This window comes from Lissotriton vulgaris, unplaced genomic scaffold (assembly GCF_964263255.1).
Source record: "Lissotriton vulgaris unplaced genomic scaffold, aLisVul1.2 SCAFFOLD_634, whole genome shotgun sequence".
NCBI classification, from domain to species: Eukaryota; Metazoa; Chordata; class Amphibia; order Caudata; family Salamandridae; genus Lissotriton; species Lissotriton vulgaris.
The window spans coordinates 370,520-394,042 of NW_028254059.1; the positions used below are offsets into that span (position 1 = coordinate 370,520).

Consider the following 23,523-nt stretch of genomic DNA (forward strand, 5'->3'; position numbering starts at 1 on the left):
GTGTACACTCCTGTCAGGAGCACCAGCGCCGCTGTAGTGGTCCGCACTGAAAACAAATCACACCCCAATCACTTGAAAGAGAGGAAGGACTAAAAACAAGCATTTGCTATGCAATAGGTCCGATTGCATTTCAAATGCTTAAGTTTAAAGATGAGTGCGGCGCAACTTCACGGACACCGCGCTTGGTATCTTTATATATTTCTTAACTTCAACACTGAGCGTGGTGTCCTTGAAGCGGGCGCTGCGCTCGGTGTCAAAGTTAAGAAATATATAAATAATCCAAGCGCGGTGTCCGTTAAGGGGCACTGCGCTCAGTTTCAAAGTTAAATAAAAATAAAAACAAACACAAACAGACTGTGGTGCACTGTCATCAGTACCGTGCTGAAAATGAAATTAAAATAGTGCTTACTGAGTTATAAAGGGGGGTGTGTAACTCCGCCAGTAAACGATTCAGTTCCGGTGGGAGGGCCCAAAAGTGGACAGGGGGGTAACTAGGATGGACCAAGAAGCCTCCTCTACAATAGAAAGCTAGCGTTTAGCCTGAAATATGACCCTATTCAATGGGAAGAGGGGGTGAGGATTCAAGTCCCCTTCCTCAACTGTATTGATTTCAAGAACCTTTTGAATGCGGAGAGCAGCGCATGTACACTGTTATCGTCAGCCGAGACCTAAAAAGAGTTCTCTCAAAGTATAAAATAACCTGAACAGTAAGAACACATGTGACATGGGCAGTCCTCATGGGAGGATACAAAATGTTTAAAAAGGAGGTACTACTGAGTGTATTCACCAGTGAAAAGCCAACATTTCTTAACCCCTTCCATGCTCATGACGAGCTCAGCTCGTCATGCAGTACAGTGCTCCTGTGCTCATGACGAGAGCTCGTCATGAACAATGGGAATAAATGAGACTCAGCACAGGAGGAAAATCTCTCTAGCAGCCAGCAAAAGGAACCAAAGAAAAAGATGGAAGTTTTTTTAAGCCCATATCCTAGACACAGCATGCGCTGCTTAGGCGAGACTAACAGTGGATGGTCCCACCACTGGACTAAAGGACACAAAAGCTCAGATGGTTAGTGAACTTTGCTGTTGATATTTGTGCATACCATGCAGCTCCAACCAAGCTCCAGTGCCTTTTTCCAAGCACTTTCTGAAGAGACGCTTGTGTTATGTAAAAGAGGGACTACTGTTAACAAAATTGAGGTACAGTGTCAGAACTGTAGGGAGTAGTGCTTAAATGACCACTTCGCTCCTTCTAAGATCAAATGAAAACCACAGGCAGAGGACAGCTAAAAATACAATTTTTAATTAGAAAACATTTTGCAACATGAAAAAAATAAAAACAAGTAGAAATGCTGTCAATACTCAATATTCCAACTATCATACAGAAAAATAAACACTAACATAGCTTCTCTTAATGACATTGTCGACATGGATATGTACAAAATCTACAAGACAGCACAAACACAACAAAAACATAGAGCCTCTGAGGCCTGGCAGTGTTCCAGCATTACAATAAAGGTCATATTTATAAAGAAACCCTGACTGACCATAGCAGTCATTATGGAAAGTAGTGGCAGAGCCAATGAGTCCTGGAAGGACAGGACCGCAAAAGCTCTAGCACCCCTCCATCCTAGCCTTAGTCTTGCAATTGTGGACCAGGAAGCCGGAATGTAAAACAATCATTGGCAAAGCCAACAACTCAGACTTTAATGTACTTAAGTAGGACAACGGCAAGAACAAATGCAGTTTGCATGAGTTGAAGACCTGTTCGCATTGTCATAAATTAGCACAAAAATAAAAGATTTCCAGATATTATGCTTATTTGAGATAAAGAATTGAACTTGATAAAGGGTTTATATTGGAGTGTCCTATTCAGATGTAAAACAGACCCTCATGAATTCCAAAGGACGCATTTCCTGTGGAGCGGAATGATTTATGAAAAAGTCACGAGTATGGGGACAGTGAAATACTCCCTCTAGACATGGCCACAGCCCACTCTCGTGTATAATGTAAAAAACATAACGAGAGAACGTCTAGCAGACAGCAGCAATGCCAGTAAGGCCTAAGAACAAGCAAAAATGGAGCAAAACAAAATTGGAAAAATTAGCACAGAACAAAGGGGGCTGTGTCTTTATCAGCAAAATCTCCTTGAGTGACTCCATTTTTGATCCTCCAACATTCACACCTTAGCAAGAGCAGCAATCAAAACCCTTAAGTGTATTTCAGAGGAATGAGGTAATGGTACACCTGCAAAATATAATACCTTATGCAATGAAGTCACACATTTTCTTTTCTTACTTCCTGATCCACATTTCAGGAGACTAAAGCTGACTGGGTATTGTCAAAGGAGAAAATATAGCAATCTATTTTATGGAACAGGCTTTTCTTCAACTCTGTTCCGACGCGTGTTTTCCCTCAAGTTTAGAAATATGTTACATAAAATATATAATATATACAAGTTCATAAAAAACATGAATTTAATAAAATATTGCAATTTCAGTATCTTTTAAAAAAAAGTTTGGTATGGGTAGAACTTTAGTGCACATAGTGGAAAACTTATAAAGGACAGAAAGCACTGAAGCCATAGCTAGGCTGAGTAGGTAGGCTTACAAGTAAACGGACTCAGCAATACTAAGTGACCTGTCCGAGAGATCTTATTCATTCTCTTTTATCTTGGGGGGAGGCACATGGTTGTGGGGGACAGAATATAGTTTGTATAAAGCTTACTCAAAGCAAAGAACTAATGGAAGCCCTTGTTCCCCCAGAACCTGTTGGAAAAAATCCTGGTCTCGTTTTTGCTGTCGAAGTTGAGTTTGGTACTACAGAAGAGTTTTAGCTTGACCAAAGACCCAGACCGAAAATTTAGACAACACAGGAAGCCCAGCGCAGCCTCATAACATATTGGAGGCTTGGATTGAGTCTTTTGCCACACAGAACAACTCCATAAGACTTTGCTAACACATGAGAAATCTGTGGGTCTGGCCTATTAAGAGGAAAGAAAACTGCTTTGCTAACCTTGGCCAGTAGACCAGAGCGAGGATTGAACAATCATAAAAGGCAGAGTTGTGATGATCATACACGAGACAGGATCTGAATCTTTAACACATACATAAAGAATACAAATGTCTTGTGGCATGCATGAAATCCAATGTAGAGTGTAGAGCCACAAACCGACATGTCTTGAGCGTACAGGAGACCAGCACAAGCCATGTCCTATATAGAACTTGCGGAACTAAGCTTGGCAACACTGGAGGTCAGGGCTGAGACTTTGGACATATGGGAGACCAGACAAATCTTGTGTCCTACAAGGCAATCAGAAAATCATGTTTGTGCTTGCAAAAAGCCACAAGAGCAATTGGTTGCAGGATACAACCACTGTTGTAATCTATAGAGGTTGTCACATTACTCTGAGGAGACAATAACTGGAAGCCTAACCTGTACGTACTTCTTCTATCAGGAGACATGCCTTATAAAAGAGGAAAATGGTACGGTTGGAAAACAACAATAGTGACATGTGCAAAAGCAGCGGTAAATCATTTCAGTATCTCATAGTATTCAATATAACAAGATTCCAGCAAACATATTTAGGTCATTCGAAAAGAAAGCAGGGCTCTGCAACTTATCATGGATCTTTCTGGAAAATGAATGCCCAAATGACCCATCTACCTTTTCGGAGGCAGGTTGGGAGGGGAAGTTAGGCCACTGGGGAGAAAGGTGGGCAAGTGAACAGCAGAAAAAAAATTATGTGACTAAGAAGCAACTGTGAAGAAACTGAATTTCCTGTTATTTGACCACACGTATGAATTCACTGCTACACTAAGGAGGGAAACTTAAGGCTATATATAGGTTATCACAGGCAGCGAATGTGTGGCATCTGAGGAGCAGCCAAGCTTTCTTGATTTAAAAACACATTCTCATAGCAGATTGACCTAGAGACTTTTTTGCATCACCTCGATGTAGAAAGAATTACACTCTCCAGTATACTGTGGCATGGAAGTCGCTGAAGTACTGAATTACCCAGTCATTGTGGTCGTTGACCTCTTAGGAATTCACTATCACACAGTCTGTGCTGTCATCCTATAGGGTACAGAGCAGCTGCACTTCCCAATAAGTAGCTATTTCCTCACGGGTTACTAAAGACTACATTTTTCAGAACCCTTTCATCTCACCACAGTACACATAAGTACTAGCACTGTATTAGATGTGCAGAACTACGATTCCCAGAACCACCTCAATTTTGCCACATACTATTGTGCTACACCGTTCAACCCTCTCTTGATTACAATATACAGAACTACACTTGCTTGACCCTTTTATCTCACTTTCAGGCATACAGATTCCATTACTTAGAATCTGTCATGCTGGACATCCTTTCTAGCATTTGCGCTCTTTGCCAGTTCTTTAACACCTCTTCTGGCCCTCCCATAACATCCTCTGCACATTCACCTATCTTTCATCCATCCATTCCCGATCCCATAATATATATTTCACTCTCAGCTTTGAACCACTCATCTACTGTGTGATGCCCAAGTCCCCCCCCCCCCCCACCACCCCCTCCAGTCAGGTCCCAAAGATGTCCAACTGCTAGCATGAGAATCTCCCAATAGCTAAATTGCACAATTTCCTAGAGTTTCATATAAAAATACACAAACAGAATACCTTAGTTTTCATGGGCTTTGCAAGGCGAGTTCACAATGACCTAATTTAGAAAGTTCAGGACACTGCATCAGAGTGGGAGCAGGGAAAAGCTAGTAATGGGAAATAGCTGCTTGTTGAGCATGTTTTTAAATTGTGCTACACCTTCATTACACATGATCTTCTTTCTCTGAAGTCATTCAAGGTGGTGGTCAATCCAGTGAGGTTCTGGTCTTCGATTTCACGTGCCATTTGGAATCTGCATCACCGCTATCTCTCAACATTAGAGGGAGACCATGATATCTACCATGTTTATAGGATGGGGACCATGGAAATAGAGCGGACTGCAGACATTCTCGAATGGTGGTGGGAATAGACACACAGAATCAGCGAAGAATTGGGCCAAACAGCAAGTGGCAGGGAACACCCCAGCGTGCAGAGAAGGGTTAGAGCTGAAGAAACGTTGCAAACCCCACAGCCGCTTTCCGGAACAGTATTCTCTAGTTGGAATCAATGTAATAAGTATATGTGAACCTTTGTGAAACTAGCTAGTCATCTGTAAATGTTTTTTTTTTGCTTTGTATCTTTTCTAGATTCAAAAGATGTGCATTATTGGGCCATCTAGTGGATGGGTGCAGAAGTGTTTGTGTTCCTTATATTTTGCATTTGGGCATTGGCTAGGTTGAAGTAATTATGACTCACTATGATCGCACGTAAGCCCAAAAAGCCCCCATATTTGACTTCCATTTCAGAAAAATGTTCCAGTTCTGTAAAACAACAGAATTCATATAATTATTATTGCATTGATGGAGTACCTCTAACACCTCTTCCATTCACAACACTGGCCCTTTCTCCCCATTGGTCATCGCTCATAGCCTAAAATACGCAACGAAAGAATCCTGGACACCAACAAAGGCAATTAGCGTATGTAACATACAATGCTTGCCTTAAATGTACTCAACACTGCAGTCTAGCACTCAAGAGTGAGACCTTACAACCAATCACCCTACGAGGCACTGATCTAGTGTCTCTCTGTGCAGTCTCTGTACACATGAATGATAAACGGTGGTCCTCCTTGGAAATCCAGGCCAGCCCAATTATCTCTGATAACGCATGGTCATGAAACTGGTAGAGCCAGTGTCCAATCCTTTCTCCAGAAACCATTGGTCCTGGGAATGCAAACCATCTTTCGGTGAAGACTTTCCAGTTACAGCAGCAGGAGCGGCGGGCGCAGTTCCATGCTCAGCCTATGAATAAAGTCCAACTTGGGGTTGTCAAATCTGGATAATGTGGTCACAACGCATTCTCTAGGGAGAACATCCTCCAGAGAGATGGGGCCTGGCAGAGCGGGGACAAGAAATCCACAAAATGAAGTCCATGCTTGCATCAGTCCAGTACCACCTCACAAGGGTTCTGATGGGCCTGCTGGGCGGCCTCGTACACCCGCCGGAAGTCCTTGTGGCGGGGGGCACAGCCGAGCCAGGCCTCTCCAAAGTGCACCCAGCCCATGAAGAGGAAGTTGCCGGGCCCCGGCTTCACGCCACAGCGCAAGAGTGTCCGGATGCTACCTGTTGAGCGTAAAGAGTTTCCAACAGGCTGGAACAAGGTGAACTTCTGTCGATGGATCTTGGTAGCACTGACGCTGATCACGGATTCCTGCAAGTCTGCGTCGTTGGACACTGTCCGGATGTTTCCACGGATAACTATGGAAGGCAAAGGAAGAGGATAAGTTAGTGTCACAAATCACCGCTACCTACATCGGCTCTATCAAATCACTGCACACAAGCCAAAAAACATTCAAAAACCAGGGGGGCCCTCACCACATTTCCGGACTAGAACCTCTGCTCAGAAGACAAAGAATATCCTTCCACCCCACATCATGAAACGCAACTTGAGAATTGTCCCAGCTCACCAAACCACAGACCACAGGCAAGCGGAGTGGCCACTCCGAATCCATCCCATCACAACATGCGAAAACATAACACTTCTTAGGATCAGGAATCCCTGGGTCTCAGCCTATGAGGCCATCATGGTTATCGAGCCCTGATTCGCCAATGGAGAAAAATACCTGCTCTCTGCCTCCACCTTATGCCGGTTTCTCCCCTGCTCGCTCTCGCACCCATCCCACCTCCCTTGCTAACCAATGTTGTGTACTTCTTCGTAACTGGCGTACAAATAAGAAACGTGGAGTGTCCATCATGCCTGGCAGCAACACTACCACACATGCTGCTAGAGACACCACAACAAAGCCTGCCGCTGTGTGGAGTGAAGAGAGTTGGGGGAGGCGAACATCAGTTACACAAAAGAATGTAAGGGAAGTAAGTGGGTTTCTCGAGTCAGAACATGTGTCCTCGACACCGTTTGAAAAGCCGGAAGTGATCAGTGTTATGGATTTAGCCCAGGCAGGACAGATGCTAAGCAGGTGTAACAAGCAGACTGGCCGGGGAGAAAGATATTTTCGTTCTAGGAACGGGTTTTTAAGAATTAGACAACATTTATCCTATGTAAAAAAATTGGGTTGGCTCATTCGAGGCCTAGAACCCACTTATGTCACCATAGTCTCCTTACATGGCATGCGAGAAGCTGACCAATCAAAAGGCTGGCAGCTACGTCATGGAAACCCCTTAAACCCGCTGTCATGGTACATGCGACCAGAAACTGGTTCTTGCGGGAAAGATAAGCTTTAGAGTCGGTGACGTCTTAAAAGGCAGCACTGACCCCTGCGTGGCCCTGGGCAACCTGCCCAGATTTCATTCCAGTTCGTCATGTGACCCACTCCAGTCCGAGAGCAAACATGCTTTCCATACCAGCCCCGGCATGGCGGCCGATTGGAGCGTGTGACGGATTGGTGGGTGGGGTATCTTCGGAGAGTCCAGGTGGCTTTCAGCACTGCAGAGCCCTTGAAGAATGCGTTTAACCCGAGCTTCAGCTGTCTAAGGTTACCCAGTTAGTCAAGAAAGACAGGATTTATTTAGCCCACAGGCCAGTTCATCCACAGACGCCTCATCTCCATGGCAACCACAAACTCCCAGTGGCAGGAGCTCTGACCCCTCAGGCCACGGAGGAAACTAGCCTTTCTTAAGGAAAAACTGGCCAGAGTGAACCGTAATCAGCAACGGCCTCAAAAAATGAAACTCCTAAATCCCCTCAGATAAAGTTAAAAGTAGGCGAACGAAGATACAGACATGATCAAGTGAAGGCCGAAAACACCGATGCAACTGTTGCCGCTTCGAGAATTGGTCTGTCCCTACAACACCTCAGGACCACATCAATTAGGGTTAGCCATTTCATATACATCCACCTCAAAGTGTATAGATGTGAATTAGGAGCAGTCAATCAACTACCCTATGCTTGCCAAAGGATAGGACGGAAGTGGATATTTTGGTCACCGTATTTTGATAGGTCGAAATATTTGTCATTAATATTGAAATATACAACCCCACCAATGCCACTGTGCCTCTCCAGAAACTCAAACAAACTGGGTATATATAAACTGCAGGGGGCCCTATTGCACAGCCCTGCTGTTCTCACTAGACAAGAATTCTCCAACAGAGTCAAAAGCATGAAGTCCATCCTGGTTCTAGAGTTGTGTTAGTTATAACATCCGGGGTAAGAAAGGGAACAACTTCCCCCTCCCTTTCTCTCCTTCCATTTCAGGTTTGCTCTTATATTTTAACATTATCATTATATGCTTATTGACTATTCCATGCCTTATTGAATCTCGTTTTGCAGATTTACCAAATAAAATTTACTTTTAAACTTAGAAGGAAAGGGATCAACCGGAAGGGATTATAAATGGCCGGCACGGCCTGTTTACTCACCGAAGTCACTTGTGCAGACCGCCATCAGGATCTCAGTGTCGTTGCACGGCCGGCAGACCCCTGTGGGACAAGAGAACAGTTCAAACCTGCTGCACAACACAACCTTAAGAGACAATTCTGCAACCCAACGAGCAAGCGGTACTTCAGATGCAGCACTGGGTAGATGGCTAAAAAAGGTTCACCCTCATACACACTAGTGCAATTATCACACGCATGTGGCTTACTCTCTAGCGGTTATGATGCCCCCACCCAACCAGACAATAAATACCATATTTCTAAAGTCAGATCTGCCATGTTGTTCTTCCAATGAGTACAATTTATTAACAAAATAATGTAACCAGAACAACAGAGGGCAAGTCCTTTCAGGGAGTTAAAGTCTCATAAGTGCTTGATCCTTCCAAGGGTTTATAAAGGGCTGTACAGCTACTAATACAAATATAAATAAATGTTGCAAACTTCAGCCATGTTGTTTTCCTTTGTAAGCGAGCGATTGTAACATGGAGTCTGTGATGAAGTAAGCAATGACTTCTCACAGTAGCGAGGTTGTCCTATATGTTTATTAAGACCCATTTCGTTTGAGTGGCATGGTATGGTGCAACTAAGAAATCAATAGAAACAAATGGACATTCCATGATATTTAGATGAAATAATATTTTGTATTTGAAAAATCTTTGCCAGGACCCCAGATTGTTCTCCCTTCCTGATCTCGTCCCATTGTACCTAGGTAAGTGAAGTTCACTTACCAATGATCGACATATTAGATTTTGCCTACATGCTGTTTGATCAAGAGAACATCTAAATAGCCATCAATATATATCAAACACTACATAAATGCAAATACACAAAAACGCAATGTAGATCATCAGTTATTTCAACAGAACATATCGCTGAGGTACTATTCATCAGAACAATAACTGGGGCATAGTGGGCTTATAGTCGACACTGTGATAGTCTCATTGCTGGGCACGGGCGGAGTTCCTCATTCCGGAACTCTGGAAGTGACTGAAAAAAACCCTCTGCCCTACTCGAAGTTCCGCTAGCAGCGGAGTGTGTTATGCCGCGCAGTTCTAGCTGATTTTTAAGCACTGGGTGTTTGTCCCGAATTGTAAATCAGTGCGAACAGCATCATGCTCAACGCAAGAGGGCGCTGCTTCTTTCTGCCACTCGAGTAGATGTTCTACTCAAGGGGTAGCTTCCTCAAAGCAAACAGAAGGTTTCTCAACGCGATCGGTAGGGACTAGCCGCGACCGCCCATTATGAGAAATCTCAACTGGGAGGGGGTCTGGAGTAAGATTTTCCTTGCTCATTCACTTAACGTGGCAATCGTGAGCGAGGAAATAACTCCACTCCGTGGAGTTTTCCAGAACTTCAGATGCTACATGAAGCTGGAAAAACTCTGCAAACTGGACTAGGGGAGCAGAATTTCATGGCTACGCCTACCCACTACCTGCAACTATAGCAGACACCAAATGATGAAACTATTTATCATGAGGACATTTCCAGACAAAACCATTAGGTGGTGAAATGCACAACATAAGAATGTAAAATGGGTTCATACTGAAAAGTAATTCCCTTAAGCATGCCTACTTCTAAGCTGTAGTTGTCAATCAATGTGTCCAAGGTAAACTGTCCTTGCTATGGGAGTTCCCTTGGAAGTACTACAATTAGCCAAGTTCTTCTGAATTAAAACAATTTGTTGCACCCGCCACATGTGCTCCTGAGAAGTGTGATGCTTGTAAAATACATGGTCTCCATCCAGTCATTTTAATAAACAAGAGATTTTCCTAGTTTAAACGAGAGGACATCAGATGCCAGTGCTTTCTCTCCCTAGTTTCTCTATTTTATTTCGCACTAAGGTTTGGGTTAATCGAGCCATGCTTTGATGTTGGTAGGGTTGTTCCTTTAAATTTAGATATGTTGACATTCAACCACTTTTCAGAGTAAGCTTTGGTTGACAAAGAAGGGCCCATCTAGCACACCTTGAAAGAACGCAATTGTTCACACAGACAGGCTCCAACTGCTTAGGTTCTTTGGACTACAGGTAGAGGCGTAGCTGGGATTTCACACCCCCTAATAAATGTATTTTCTGGTAAATAGTTGGGTACAGGTGGTTTATCAGATTTCACCAGGGATTTTTGCATACAAACAGACAAAAAAATGCACTCACTTATTCCCTCTGTGTTTTGCAATTCTTCAAAAATTTCGGTTATTTTACAAAATATTGTGTATTCTCTCACTTAGAAATCCTTTTGTACGAAACTCTCGCGGACTCTACGGGTGCCTGACAACATCACGATGACCACTAAGGACGCCTCAGGCCAATAAAGCCCTGTTCCATAGATGCCCGCAAGAAACCTACAAATGTCCCGTGCAACCAATGGAAGGCATGTACAAGCACAGTACGGTGCCTGAAAGCAGTTACCGCTGCCACGCACAAGCTTGATGCAACCTCTAGTGCTCCGCGGTAACTGTTAATTTCTTTTATTTTTAGAAATCACAAACTACCCAAAACAAAGTACTTATCGAAAAGCTCCAAACCCATAAACTGGGTTTATGCTAACTTACAAGCTCCAGTGAAAATGTAACAAGCATTTGCAATGCAATAGCGCGAGTTTAAGCAATTGGCACGCTAAATGACAATGCCTTCAATTTGTGTTTTAAAAACAAAAACAAAAATAAAAGGCATTGTCATTTGCAATGTCAATAGCTCAAACTCGGGTAAATGCAAGACCTATTGCATTGCAAATGATTGTTTAGGTAAAAGTGCCTATCTTTCACCACAACAGAACCAAGCCTCGAGTGAAGTGCCTGGCTCTAGCCCCCACCTGTGCCACTCCACACAGGAGATAACAGCAAATTAATAAAATAACCAAGCGCCGACACTAAAGTGAGCGGACCGCGCTGCAAATTAATTGAATAAATAAGTGCGGCCACAAAAGTGAAAGCGGCCTGCTTTGCAAATGAATTAAATAAACAAGCGCAGCCGTTAAAGTGAAAGCGGACAGCGCTGGAAATAAAAAAAATAAACAAAATAGTGCAGTTAGACATGATAAAGAAGGCCGTGTAGCATGACCAGTAAAAGGTCCCATTCTTATGGGCGGTAACAAATGGAGACAAGGCGCTACCAAGGAGGGCCTAAAAACCTTACTTACTAATCAGAAGCCAGAATTTAGGAAGGACAATGACACAAAGCCAATGACAAATATGGATGAGAGTGGACAAGGGTTGCGTAGCATACCCTACTACAGCATGTCTCGCAGATCGAGCAGTGTATACGGGCTGCCGCTAGGCTCGAACTAAAAAACCAACATGAACATTCTAATTGCCAACAACCATAGTCCATTAATCTCAGGACACCAGGATACTCATCTATTTAACCCCTTCGCTGCTGATGACGAGCTCAGCTCGTCAGCCACGGTGGTCGTGTGCGGATGACTAGCTGAGCTCGTCATCTAACTCGGCTTTTCGAAAAAAGCCACACAGCGGAAAAATAACCGCCGCAGCGATGTGGTTAAAACGTAACCTGAAAGACACAGGCTACAGAACCTCAGGTTTACATCCACATTCATACAGTACTTCTCTGTCAAGGAGCAGTAGATAAAAGAGGAATATGGTTGCTGTGATGAGTTATACAGGCTTAGAGGACATTCGAATTCTGAATTTTAGTGTTGGTGATGTTTATTTTGAAGTGCTGCGAGGAGCTGGCAATAAAAGCTACATGCACAATGCTAGCCTCAGTGTCTTTAATGAATACCATTCCACTTTTGTCTCCCTTTCCATTGCCCCTTGTAACCCTTCTCATGCGCCTTGCTTGTGGTATAATGTATTTTAACACTGTATGCCAGCCCGATTGTTGGAAAACCTGAAGCTCACACACTCCCAATCTTACTGACTAAATTACGTCCCTAACTGTAGATATTGCTTCTTTTTCTGCCGCCTGTGCTAAACTTGCAAATCTCACTCAGTATCTAGCTTTACTCAGAAAAAAAGACGAGTGAGTCAAGATATGATTGGGAACAGTGTGTCTAAGAACTTCTGGAAGGGTTGCAGAGGGCAAGACCGAGTAGCATACCAGCCAACTCATATAGTGCCACCGTGTGTCTCGATTTCGGCTCCCATCACACGGCCACACGGTGAGGAGCTGAAATCACACAGTGGCAGGAAAATCGAGCTAAATTCCACTGTAAACAGAGGATTTTCAGCTCGTTCTCGGGAGGCTGTAAGAAACTGATGAACATTAAGAGGTGTGAAAACACCCAGGACATCTGTGACAGCCTCAAAGACCCTTTGTTTTTATTTTTCAGGGGGGAGGGGCATGGTGAAGGGCAGAGTTCCTCCTAGGTAGCTTTAGGCATGAGGCCTCACCCCTCCAAGGCCACGCCCTTTCCTGACTCCCTGGCATTCATTTGTAAGTTAAAGACACACAAATCATGGATGGAATGCAAATCAAAAATTCACCCCAAGTCAAGAGATCTGGGCTAAATCCATCGTTATTTTGCTCACCATGCCACCCCAGTTTATACCCAACCATACGCAAAAATGCATTAAGGCTATTCCTCTTGGGAAAAGTCCAGCCCGAACTGCCAAGCCAGGACCTCCCTAGGCGAGAAAAAAGCATTCTGGGACCCATTTCAGGGTATCACCCCTCATCAGCCAGGCTAGCTTGAATCCAGTGGGACAGTCCCGGCATACCGACACATCCTAGGCTAAAACAGAGGACAGTAGGCTCTGGCGTTGTGATCTTTGGGGGATGGGACAGTGGAAACAGCAAACGCCCTCACAGCTCCTAAGAAGATAACAGGTCGGTAAGACAAAATTTGGGATCATATGCGCACGACCCCTTGCTTCACTAAAAAGGCATCTTACATAAGAAAAAGAGAAAGTTAATACGACCAGTTCTCACACGTTTCTAGTGAAGCACAGTGCCATACTTTGGGGCCCCTGGGAAAATATTTGAGAGTACCCATGCTCTGCACAAAGGAACGCCCTGGAAGCGGCAGACTCGATTTGCTGTAACCGTCTCTTCAACTTTGTTCATGGTGCTGCTGGCCCAAGCGTGACCATGCGTTTTCCCTTCCCCAATAAAAACGGCTCTGTCCTGAAACATCTAGAAACCCAACAATACGAATACTGCCGCAGAGACGGGCCCAAAGCCCTAGTTAAAGCGCCATGGTAACCAGGAGGGCGCCTTATCCGCCGCTGGAACCAGTGAAAGGTCCAAAGCCTGTGACGGAGAGCCCTCGGTCCCCATGGCAACAAGGCGGCCTTATCTGGCCTGGGGGTGAACGGAGATTAGGCCAGCAGGACACTCCAAACTTTTGTTTACTCTGCTGCTTGGGGATAGGGGTTTGGATGGGGGAGGGAGCATGAAAGAACGGTGGCAGCCATTTCATGGGCTTGGGGGCTGTTTGCCCGCAAGGACAAATCACACAGTCTGCACTTCTAAACCTTATTAGCAACATTTAACTGCCATTCGGAGTTTAGCAGAAATAATTATGTGGCGCAGCTGCTCACATTTTGTGCCACCGTGAACCCCGTCTTAAAGCAGCCCCACATCTTTCCCTTCCGGTGTAAAGGGGACACCTTCCACACGCGACGTTGTAAATCCAATCTGGAACAAGGGTTACTCAAGAAGTCACTTATAATCTCATCACAACCACCAGCCTGACAAACATACCATTTCCTGTGGCTCTCAGCACACTTGCAGCCAGGACATCACCAGAAAGGAAGGAAAGACCTGTAAAAAGAAAACCTGCTATGCACCCCGATTGGGACAACATCCCAGTTTCCATCAGGACCACCCCAGCGCTGCTCCAGTCTAGAAAACTCCGAAGATGGACCTCTTTATAGAGCACTATATCACAACCAGGCCCACTGAAATTATGCACATTGCGCTGTGACGCTTTCAGCATAATTATGGATTTGACGCATGTTACATAACCATCCTCTGCTGCATAATCTAGTTTTTAACAACTCTAGTTCAAATGAATCAAAAGTTACTCAAAACGCAGTGACACATAGTGCTGCACAGTGGAAGGCCCTATGCAAAGGGTGACTGGTCCCCTTTTCGGTTGCCCATTGCTTTATCGCGGAGTTAAATTGGTACTGAGGTGAAACCTTTGACCAGATGTGTTAATCTGTGCCATAATCATATGGATCAGAAAATGTGCTGCATTATGCCGCATAATGTGCCCTTTCTCGCTGCATAATTTAGTCAACTCTGCTGCACAATTTGGACTTCCGCTGACATCTAATTCCAGCGGCCCTGATCACAATGCAGTGACCGTGCACTTCTGCTCCCAGGACACTGCTACCCCACCAATCACTTGTTGACTGTATTTCTGCCTTTGACTATGAGTAGTGCTCTGCTGCCTTTTAACTAGGTTTGAGCCACAGAAATACCATAAACATATATGTCCCTTGAAAAATTGTGCTAAACCGCGTCAGACAGGGAAAACCAGTACAGCTTCACAAACCTGAATGCAAGCCCAGCATGCATAAGTAACAGGTGTTAGTGCAGTAATCTCCATTGTATGCACAGACTGACAGCATTGGCAGCCCATGGACAAGTGCAGTGCGGAAGTCAAACGGTGGGCCAGGTGAAGTCTGGGTGAAAGAAGAATGTGTAGGTGTGTCTCTGCTACCAGAAAAGGAGTAACGAAGTTGACATGTTAAATTTAGGCTCCCTGTTCTCGGTTTTTACAGATAAATACAGACAGAAAAACATTTATTTTCTTGTCTGTATTTATTTTTAAATGTGGATAAAAACGGAAATGGAGTGCTATTTGAGTGACTCCAAATACACTTTGATGGGGAGCGCAGAATCCGCACTCCACTCCCAGACGCACTGCGTTAATGGATATTAAATCCAACCTCCTAATCACCATTTCACATTATTCAAAATTGTCCATTTAAATCCACGTTTTTTTTCAACGCGGATTTAAATGGACAAATTTTGAATAATGTGAAATGGTGATTAGTAGGTTGGATTTAATATCCATTAACGCAGTGTGTCTGGGAGTGGAGTGCGGATTCTGCGCTCCCCACCATGGTGTACTATGTAGAGTGCCTTTAGGGCAAGGCACTACCCAGTTCTGCACGCAAGATAAAATGAGGCTGATAGATTTGGATTAACTCTTGAAAAAAATGGAGTGCATACCACCCCTTTCATGTCTAAATACACTTTGCCATGACTGACAGGCCAATAGCTGTCTGGATTCATAGGTAAGGGGGTTAAAAAAATAAGGAATTTTACTAAAGAGGCTTAATCAGCAGTAGATATTCACAAGGCAGATACTGAAATGTGCAAATTTTCATATAAGTGCATTGATTTATCTTCTGCAGATGTTCATATCACTGAAACCTTGCAGGCATTCAAGCTTGACTGAATATTTATTAGTTAAATAAATGCGGACATATACCGGTTTCAGTTTTATTTTTTCACAAAACCCATAATAAATATGGATAAATACAGACGGAAAGGTCAAAAAAATAAATACCATAAAACCGGGAGTCCTAGTTATAATACTCAATATGACCTGATCTCTCGGGGGAAGGGGGTACTTTGCCCCCTCTCCTATACCAGGTTTAGCCGTTGAAACTTATGGCCTTTGTCTATCAAATATGCAATAGAGCCTAAGCCTGTTCATTCTGGCCCCATCAAGCTGAAAGTACCCGACTTCTTCTGGTGAAAACATGCCGGAATCACTTCAGAAATAATTTACTTACGTTTTGGGCAATCCCCAAAAACCCTAAATCTGGAAACCACCCCACCCCATGGAGAAATAGATGCCCCCAAAATCTGTACATTCTTTTGGGAGGATAGGGTAATATTTGGACTTCTCGGGTAGAGACAGTGGGGAAATGGCCTCTACAACCGGCCTTAAGCACGCCTGCTGTTTCCCCACAAGCTGAACATTGATTGTCTTAACCACACACATACCTTAATTTAGGCAGTCGGCGTTCTAGCTGTTTGAGCAGCTGGGCGGTGAGAGGAACCGAAAAGATCACTACAGGAAGGACTGGGACACGGCATGGTAAGTTGGGGGCGACGGAGATAGGTGGGGGAAGGGGGCTGGTTTTAGGGCTCAGGGCTTGAAGAGCAGTTTTCAGGGCTCAGAGGGGTAGGTTGTAGGAATGGGGGCTAGTTTTAGGGCTCATGGCAGGGGTGCTGGAGCAAGGGTCGTTGTTTTGCGCTAGGGGGTCAGATTTTACGTATCAGTGTAGGGACCTGGGGTAGTTAATAGGGCTGGGGCAGGTAGATTACAGAGCAGGAGAGTTGAATGTTAGGGCTTAGGACAGGGGTGGGATCTTTACCACACATATACCTTTACCAATCATGTATTTACAAAGAAAATCATTGCATTGGCATGCATGATAAAGGCATCCGTGCTAAAGACAGTCGTTGTAAAGACCACATAGTTATGGCTTGCATGGTTTAGGCATGCATGATTGTGTCATACAACTGACACAGTGTAAATGAAGTGCAGCAATGCAACTCTAGACACAGGCATTGTTCTCTGAAGTGGTCCGTTTCCTATGATCCTGCAGCTGCCTGTTTTAGGTAACTTCCACCTATAAACACCCCAAGAGCCAGGGCAGCTCTCCCAAAACAACAGCTGCTGCTTCCATCTCCCAGACAGGACAACAGTAGCCACTAAACCATTTACAGGGAAACATAATCCCTCTTGCTTAGCCTACAGCCACCCTAGTCGGGAAAATGTAAGGGAATATGACGCTGTTAGGGAAAACGTCTACGTGTGTCGAGCACTGGAGGCCCGACTATCTAGTTCAATGACAACAGAAAAGTCCTTAGACACAGCCATTCGTCCACGTCACATTCAAACTAAATGGCCTTTATAACTGAATGGTAAACACATTTCTATTTTGCCTGGAGTGCTGAATATCAGCAAATAAAAATACAAAAGGACAGAAATCGAATAACAAAATATTGAAAGGTAAGTGCAAAAGGCAATATGGATTTACTATTCCTAAATCCACATGTACGTAATTGAAGATATATATACACCCTCAACCTTTCTTGGGTGGAGGGGGCCCCCTCAACCTTTCAGCCATGCCATCACATGCCTGGCAGAATGTATGCAATGGCATGGAATGAGAAACACAATCGCTCGGAAAACCACTCTGCTTCCCAAGCAGAAAAAAACAGAAAAGCAACACTGTTAATGTAATATTCCAAGCAGACAGAGACCTGGCAAAATGTACCCCTGGTGTCTATGGCAGGACCGTAATAGAGGCTCCTGCACCCAACTACCACATTATCAGGCTCGACAGATCAGGCAAAATAGGTGGTGGAATCGCATGCATCTACAGGAACAACCTTTCTGTTCTGAAAGTCAATTCCACCTCCCTACCATCCCCAACATCCTGGGAATACATCTGCCTCGACATTATTAGTGAGGGCAAACCGATATGCTCTCTTCACAGCATTTACCATCCACCCAGGGACAACCTCACCTTTTCCCAACAAATCATGGATATGATCTCAACCAATTCCGGACGGCAGCTCACCCAAATATACCTTGGCGACTTCAACCTCCACTGGAACGATCGCAATGACGCGGTGGTAAATAGTCTTAAAAATTTCCTCGATGCCCTTAACCTCACCCAAATATGCGACAGCCCGACCCACGAGAAAGGTTCTATCCTCGACCTGATCATCTCCTAAGAGGACTCTATCCAACTCGAGTCCATCCAACCCAGTGACTGGTCAGATCATATTGTCACATTCTTCATCAATGAAAAAGTTAAAGTTAACCTGGCACAATTCTCCAAACCCAAAGTCTGGAAAAGGGACATGAAAAAACTCAACCCAGGCTCTTTGCCCCCTAACAGTTGCAATCTCCTACTCCCACCGTCTGGCGCTACGGACGTTCAAACCTTGACTGACCACTATCTCATTGCTATGAACTCAATAATTAATGAGGCTGCACCTTTGCAGCTAAAAAGAGTCTCTACTAAAATCTCCAATCCATGGTACGACGGGAGTCTCAATGAGGATAGACGAGACATGCGAATGGCAGAGCGTACCTGGAGATCAGCTCCCTCTGCAATGCACCTAAAAGATCTGAAGAAAAAGAGAAACGCCTACTTCAGGAAAATAAAACGCTCAAAAGCAGACTTCTTCAGCCTCCAGCTCGACCAAGCAAAAAACCGCCCGAGAAAACTGTTTGAGCTAATCAGAGCACAATCCAAGGATCAACCCCAACCACTCAACACTGTGCGGGAGGCACCCTCCTGCGAAGACTTCACTACCTTCTTTATCCAAAAAACTGACAACATAAAGAACGATCTCCTCATTGACGCAAGCCTCTACTCCAAACCCCAGTGCCTAGCACCCATTGAACCAAAAAGCAATGCTACATGGTCAACCTTTGGCACATACTCGGAAGAAGAAATTGGCAAACTGCTCAGCACCCTGAAACCATCCAATCACCTCACGGACCCCCTTCCTGCTACCGCAGTGAAAGACTTTACCCCTTTGCTTCTCCCTCTCTGGACTAAAATTATCAACAGCTCTCTCCAACAAGGAAGCATACCTGACTCCCTCAAAGTTGGTCAGGTCACACCTCTACTAAAGAAACCTACAGCCGACCCCTCTGATCTCAACAATTACCGTCCCATTACCAATATTCCCACTCTCGCCAAACTGCTGGAAAAATGCGCACAACTACAATTGACTAAACACATTGAACAATTTGATCTCCTTAACCCTCACCAGTCAGGCTTCCGAGCAGGACACAGTACAGAAACTGCTATGACTCACATAATCGACGACGCACTCCAAATGCTAGACCAAAACGACACCTGCCTCCTCATCCTCCTTGATCTCTCTTCAGCATTCGACACCGTTAAACATGAGAATCTACTAGAACTACTAAACACAAGAATGGGTTTATCTGGAACTGTTCTCAAGTGGTTCACTTCCTTTCTTCACAACAGGTCGCAGAAATTCAAGAGCAACAACCTGATGTCCTCGCCAATACACGTAACGCTAGGCGTCCCCCAAGGATCCTCTCTTTCCCCAACTCTGTTCAACCTAGTCATGGAACCTCTCACCACTTTGCTACAAGCATCCAATGTACACTTTCACATGTACGCCGATGACACCCAACTTTATCTCAAATTACAGTCCCCCAAAGACATCTTGCTCCTGAACTCAACGATCAGATGCACCCAATCCTGGCTTGCCGACAATCATCTCAAACTCAATGCCCTGAAAACAGAGTTCCTTCTGATCTCACCTCCAGCGAAGATCTCCACCACCCAAATTTGGCTTAAACACCTACCCACACTCAATGTCCAACCCACCATCGTGGACTCAGCAAAATCTTTAGGCATAACACTCGACACCAATCTCAACATGCAGCAACATATCAGCAAGGCAACAAAGGGAGCGAACTTACAGATCAATACTCTGAGGAAACTTAAACCCTGCCTCCCAGCCAAAGACTTCCAAAATGCAGTACAAGCACTTGTCATACCTCGAATTGAATATGGCAGCATCGCCCTCTGCGGACTCCCCCTAACTACAACCGCACCCCTAAGAGCTTCTCTAAACGCTGCAGCGAGACTCAACACCGGGTCAAAAAAGCACTCCCATATCACCCCTGACTTGAAATCCCTGAACTGGCTGCCTTTTGAAGCCAGAATACATCTGAAAATCGCCTGCATGACACACAAGGCGGTACACCTAAACTCACCCGGCTACCTCGCTCAGAAACTGTCAATCTCTGGCGGAGCCAGAAACACTAGAGGCACAAACAATCTTCTGCTGAAACCTCGAAGATTCCGAAAGGAAAAAACATATAAGCGCTCCTTCTCAGGAATGGCGCCTAGGATCTGGAACTCACTCCCGCCCGAAACCAGGCTTATCTCCTCCACTACACTCTTTAAAAATGAAGTAAAAGCTATCCTCATGGCTAAATACACTTGAACTACTATCTCGAACACTGCTAATACTCTGCACTGATCTGTACTACATGTTTGACCCCTCTGCTTATTTGTATTTGTATTAGTTGTCCTATTACTCACATGATTGGCTTTGCAGCCACCTATTTGTACTGTTTGACCTATTAATTTATTTGGCTGATTATGCTCCTTCATGTACTATTCTTTGTAAAGCGCTCTGATATCGGCGAAGATCTTGTCCGCGCTATATAAAACTTTCAAATAATAATAATAATAATAATAATAATAAGGGGGCCCCAATTCTTTAGCCCCCCCCCCCCCGGACCCAAGGCAAATGAGTATCTGTGCACCTTGGAAGTCGCTGGATCCCTCATCACATTCTGCAGGGGCGGCGGCGGGGCCCCATCATTTTAAGTTACCCCAATTTACCAATCTCATTTACTGGAGGTATCCCGTGTGTAATTAGTGATCATCATATCGACACTAAAGGTCAATGACTTGGCACACTTCAAAAAATTGTTGACTACTCTTGACTACTCAGCCATCCAAGCACTTGTCTGCCACCCTTCCGACATATTTTGGTGTACCTTATCCCAAATTATTCCCACTACAGAAAGCACTGTTTTAGCTTCTTTACAACACCACATCACCATGAAGAGTGGCCGCAGAGATCAGATGTACATGGCTCAACCAGTTCAATGTTGCCCGTGGTTGTCGCTCCTCGCCAGAATGCAGGGAAAAGACCGGTCTAGGTGAGGTCCTCGCGCGGTAAGTTGGCTGGCGCGAGCGACCATGAGGAGTGCGTCCGGGTCACGCCCCGGAAGCTCACAGTAGACATGTGAGAAAACTCATGATAGATTGAGCTGTACAAATGGCTCCGCAGCCGAGGGATCAGCTGGAGTGTGAAAATCGCATAAGACCCTGAATGCGGAACATTTAGGAGGAGGTTGTGAGAAAAATCCGTTTTGACGGCATGGGAAACCAGGCAAATTCAAGATTGTACGGGGAAACTGTTACAGTGTGTTCTACAGTAACGCCTTCCTTTTCTAACCGAAAAGAACTTCGCTCTCCACTAAAAATGCATCCGGGATGTGGCTCCTTATCCCAGAGGATTACTAGGTGAGGAAGAACACTACATTCCTGCCTACAGCACTCGGGGTCAACGTCATATCAAAAAGTGGTAGGACGTTCTCTAATCTAAGCCCACCCTTCTGGAATTCTCTCCCCTGAAACCCATATACCAGCGCCAAGACACCATTGGCTAGCAGCTACACAATAAGTTTACCTAAGCAATCCATTGTGCTTCGTGTTGCCTCCACCTAGTTCTCTTTTATAAAGGTACAGAAGTATATCACTTTGTTGACACGAATTTGTGTAGCATGTTCAAACGTTACATAGTGCTGGTCATATATAAATATTTTTTTTTATGGCAAATCATACGAAGATCAAAGGGAGCACTAGTCTCCAGGGAATGCAAACTTTGCAACCCATGAGGCCTGTTTGTGACCTGAATGGGCGATTAAACACTTTTATGAAAGCTCTCAAGTTAACCAGATCCATGTAGGTGTAGTTTATCCAGTTAACGGTTTTTCTTTGGATTCTGGTGCATGTCTTGATTTTGCATTTGGAGGATTTGGACTACAGTTCCCAGAATGCACAGCAAAACCATAGACTAGGTAGGCTCCTCCTGACAGAAGCTGGGAAACTGGCAATTGAACCAATTCAAATAACACTTGAAAGCAAGGATTTGTAGATTAGACGTTCAAGATTGTTGGCAGTGTCCATAATAACCTGCAGAGAGGTGGTCACCATAGCTCCTACAGCACGCAGAGCAATCCCCAGTGCTTAATTTGTGCCAGCAGTTGTAGGCGCTGGGCTCTGCCTTTCATTTTTGGGGACAGGGACTTTTTTCATCATTAGGCTTTCACCGAGAGAAAAGCAGAAACTGAGCAGGAATGAAGAGAAAAATGGGAACACTGTTCAGAAGGGATAAAATCGAACTTTTAGAAGTGATACAAAGAGAAAGAAATGGAGTGGTGGAAGAAAAAAAACTTGGTGGAATCAATACTTGTTCAGAAAAGGGGGTGGTGATGGACAGAGTATCTGAATTAAGCAGAACACTCCTACCCAGTTAACAGATCCGGGCTTGATCCATCACCGTTTTTTTAGCTCACTGCACCATCCCAGCTCAGAACCTGGCTACATGCAAATTAGTCTGTCCCTGGCCCAGTGCAACATGGGAACAGGGCCATCACCACTCCCTTTTCTGAATCGGAATCAAAACTTAGGCAGACCAAAGCCACAAAAAGTGACGCAAACCAACGTAAAGTCTTCATAGACTTCTTTTCAGTGCAACCCTAGCATTTTGCTGTGTTGGCTGTAGCAGCCCCTGCCTTTATCTTGTCTCTCTGCCCATCCTTGCCACCTCGCCCAGGGTGATGCCTCTTACCTTCCACGCTGAATTTGTTCAACGGCAACGGAAGCCTGGAGTTCCAGTCCCCGCGCAGCTCGTACCGGAAAGCGGAAATGCGCCTGCTGATGTCCTGATGTGGGGTGGACTGCAAGAAGAGCGCCGCCTTCTCGTGGGGCAGCCAGCTGAAGCAGTGCACCCGGGGGCGCTGCGCCAAGTCCGCCTCGGAGAGCAGCAGCGTCAGGATGCCGTCCCTCTCCAGGTAGGCCTGCGCCCCACGGAAGGTGCTGGAGGGCTTGATGCAGACCGTGATACGGCTGGGGCCGGAGCCCGATGCCAATGTGCCGAGGGATGTTCGCGGGGAGAAGGCGATATGCAGAGCGCCTGATGGGTACAGCCATTCCAGGGACCCCTCTCCGCAGTGGAGGGAGATCTGCTCCACGCTGCTGGGCTCCTGCGAGAGTCCGCTGGGGGAAAAACAGAGGCACGAGATGAGAATATACCTTCAATTGACAAGAGAATCGTCATAATAATAGTAATAATAATCAGCCATAATAATAGTAATAATAGTCAGCCGCTCAGCTGTCCAAGATCACTGCCACAGTTTTTCCACATAATTATGGGGGGTTCAAAAACAAGTTTATTTAGACAATAGTCCATAAAACATTCGAAAAGCACACTTAGCAATTAAAACCTTTAAATGAACCTCCCACCTCGCTGCCCCACC

General features: G+C 44.9%; 1 protein-coding gene across 1 annotated transcript in view; it reads right to left on the reverse strand.

Annotated features, from left to right (window-relative positions):
* Window positions 1-1,280: 1,280 nt before the first annotated feature.
* METRN (meteorin, glial cell differentiation regulator) overlaps window positions 1,281-23,523 on the reverse strand; it is a 42,503-nt gene continuing 20,260 nt past the window's right edge. Inside the window, exons 2-4 of the mRNA XM_086951547.1 lie at window positions 22,836-23,263; window positions 8,456-8,515; window positions 1,281-6,337 (exon numbers count right to left, since the gene is read on the reverse strand). Of these exons, the coding sequence (XP_086807673.1) occupies window positions 6,021-6,337; window positions 8,456-8,515; window positions 22,836-23,263 (805 nt within the window). The 3' untranslated portion in view covers window positions 1,281-6,020. The remainder of the gene's footprint in view (window positions 6,338-8,455; window positions 8,516-22,835; window positions 23,264-23,523) is intronic.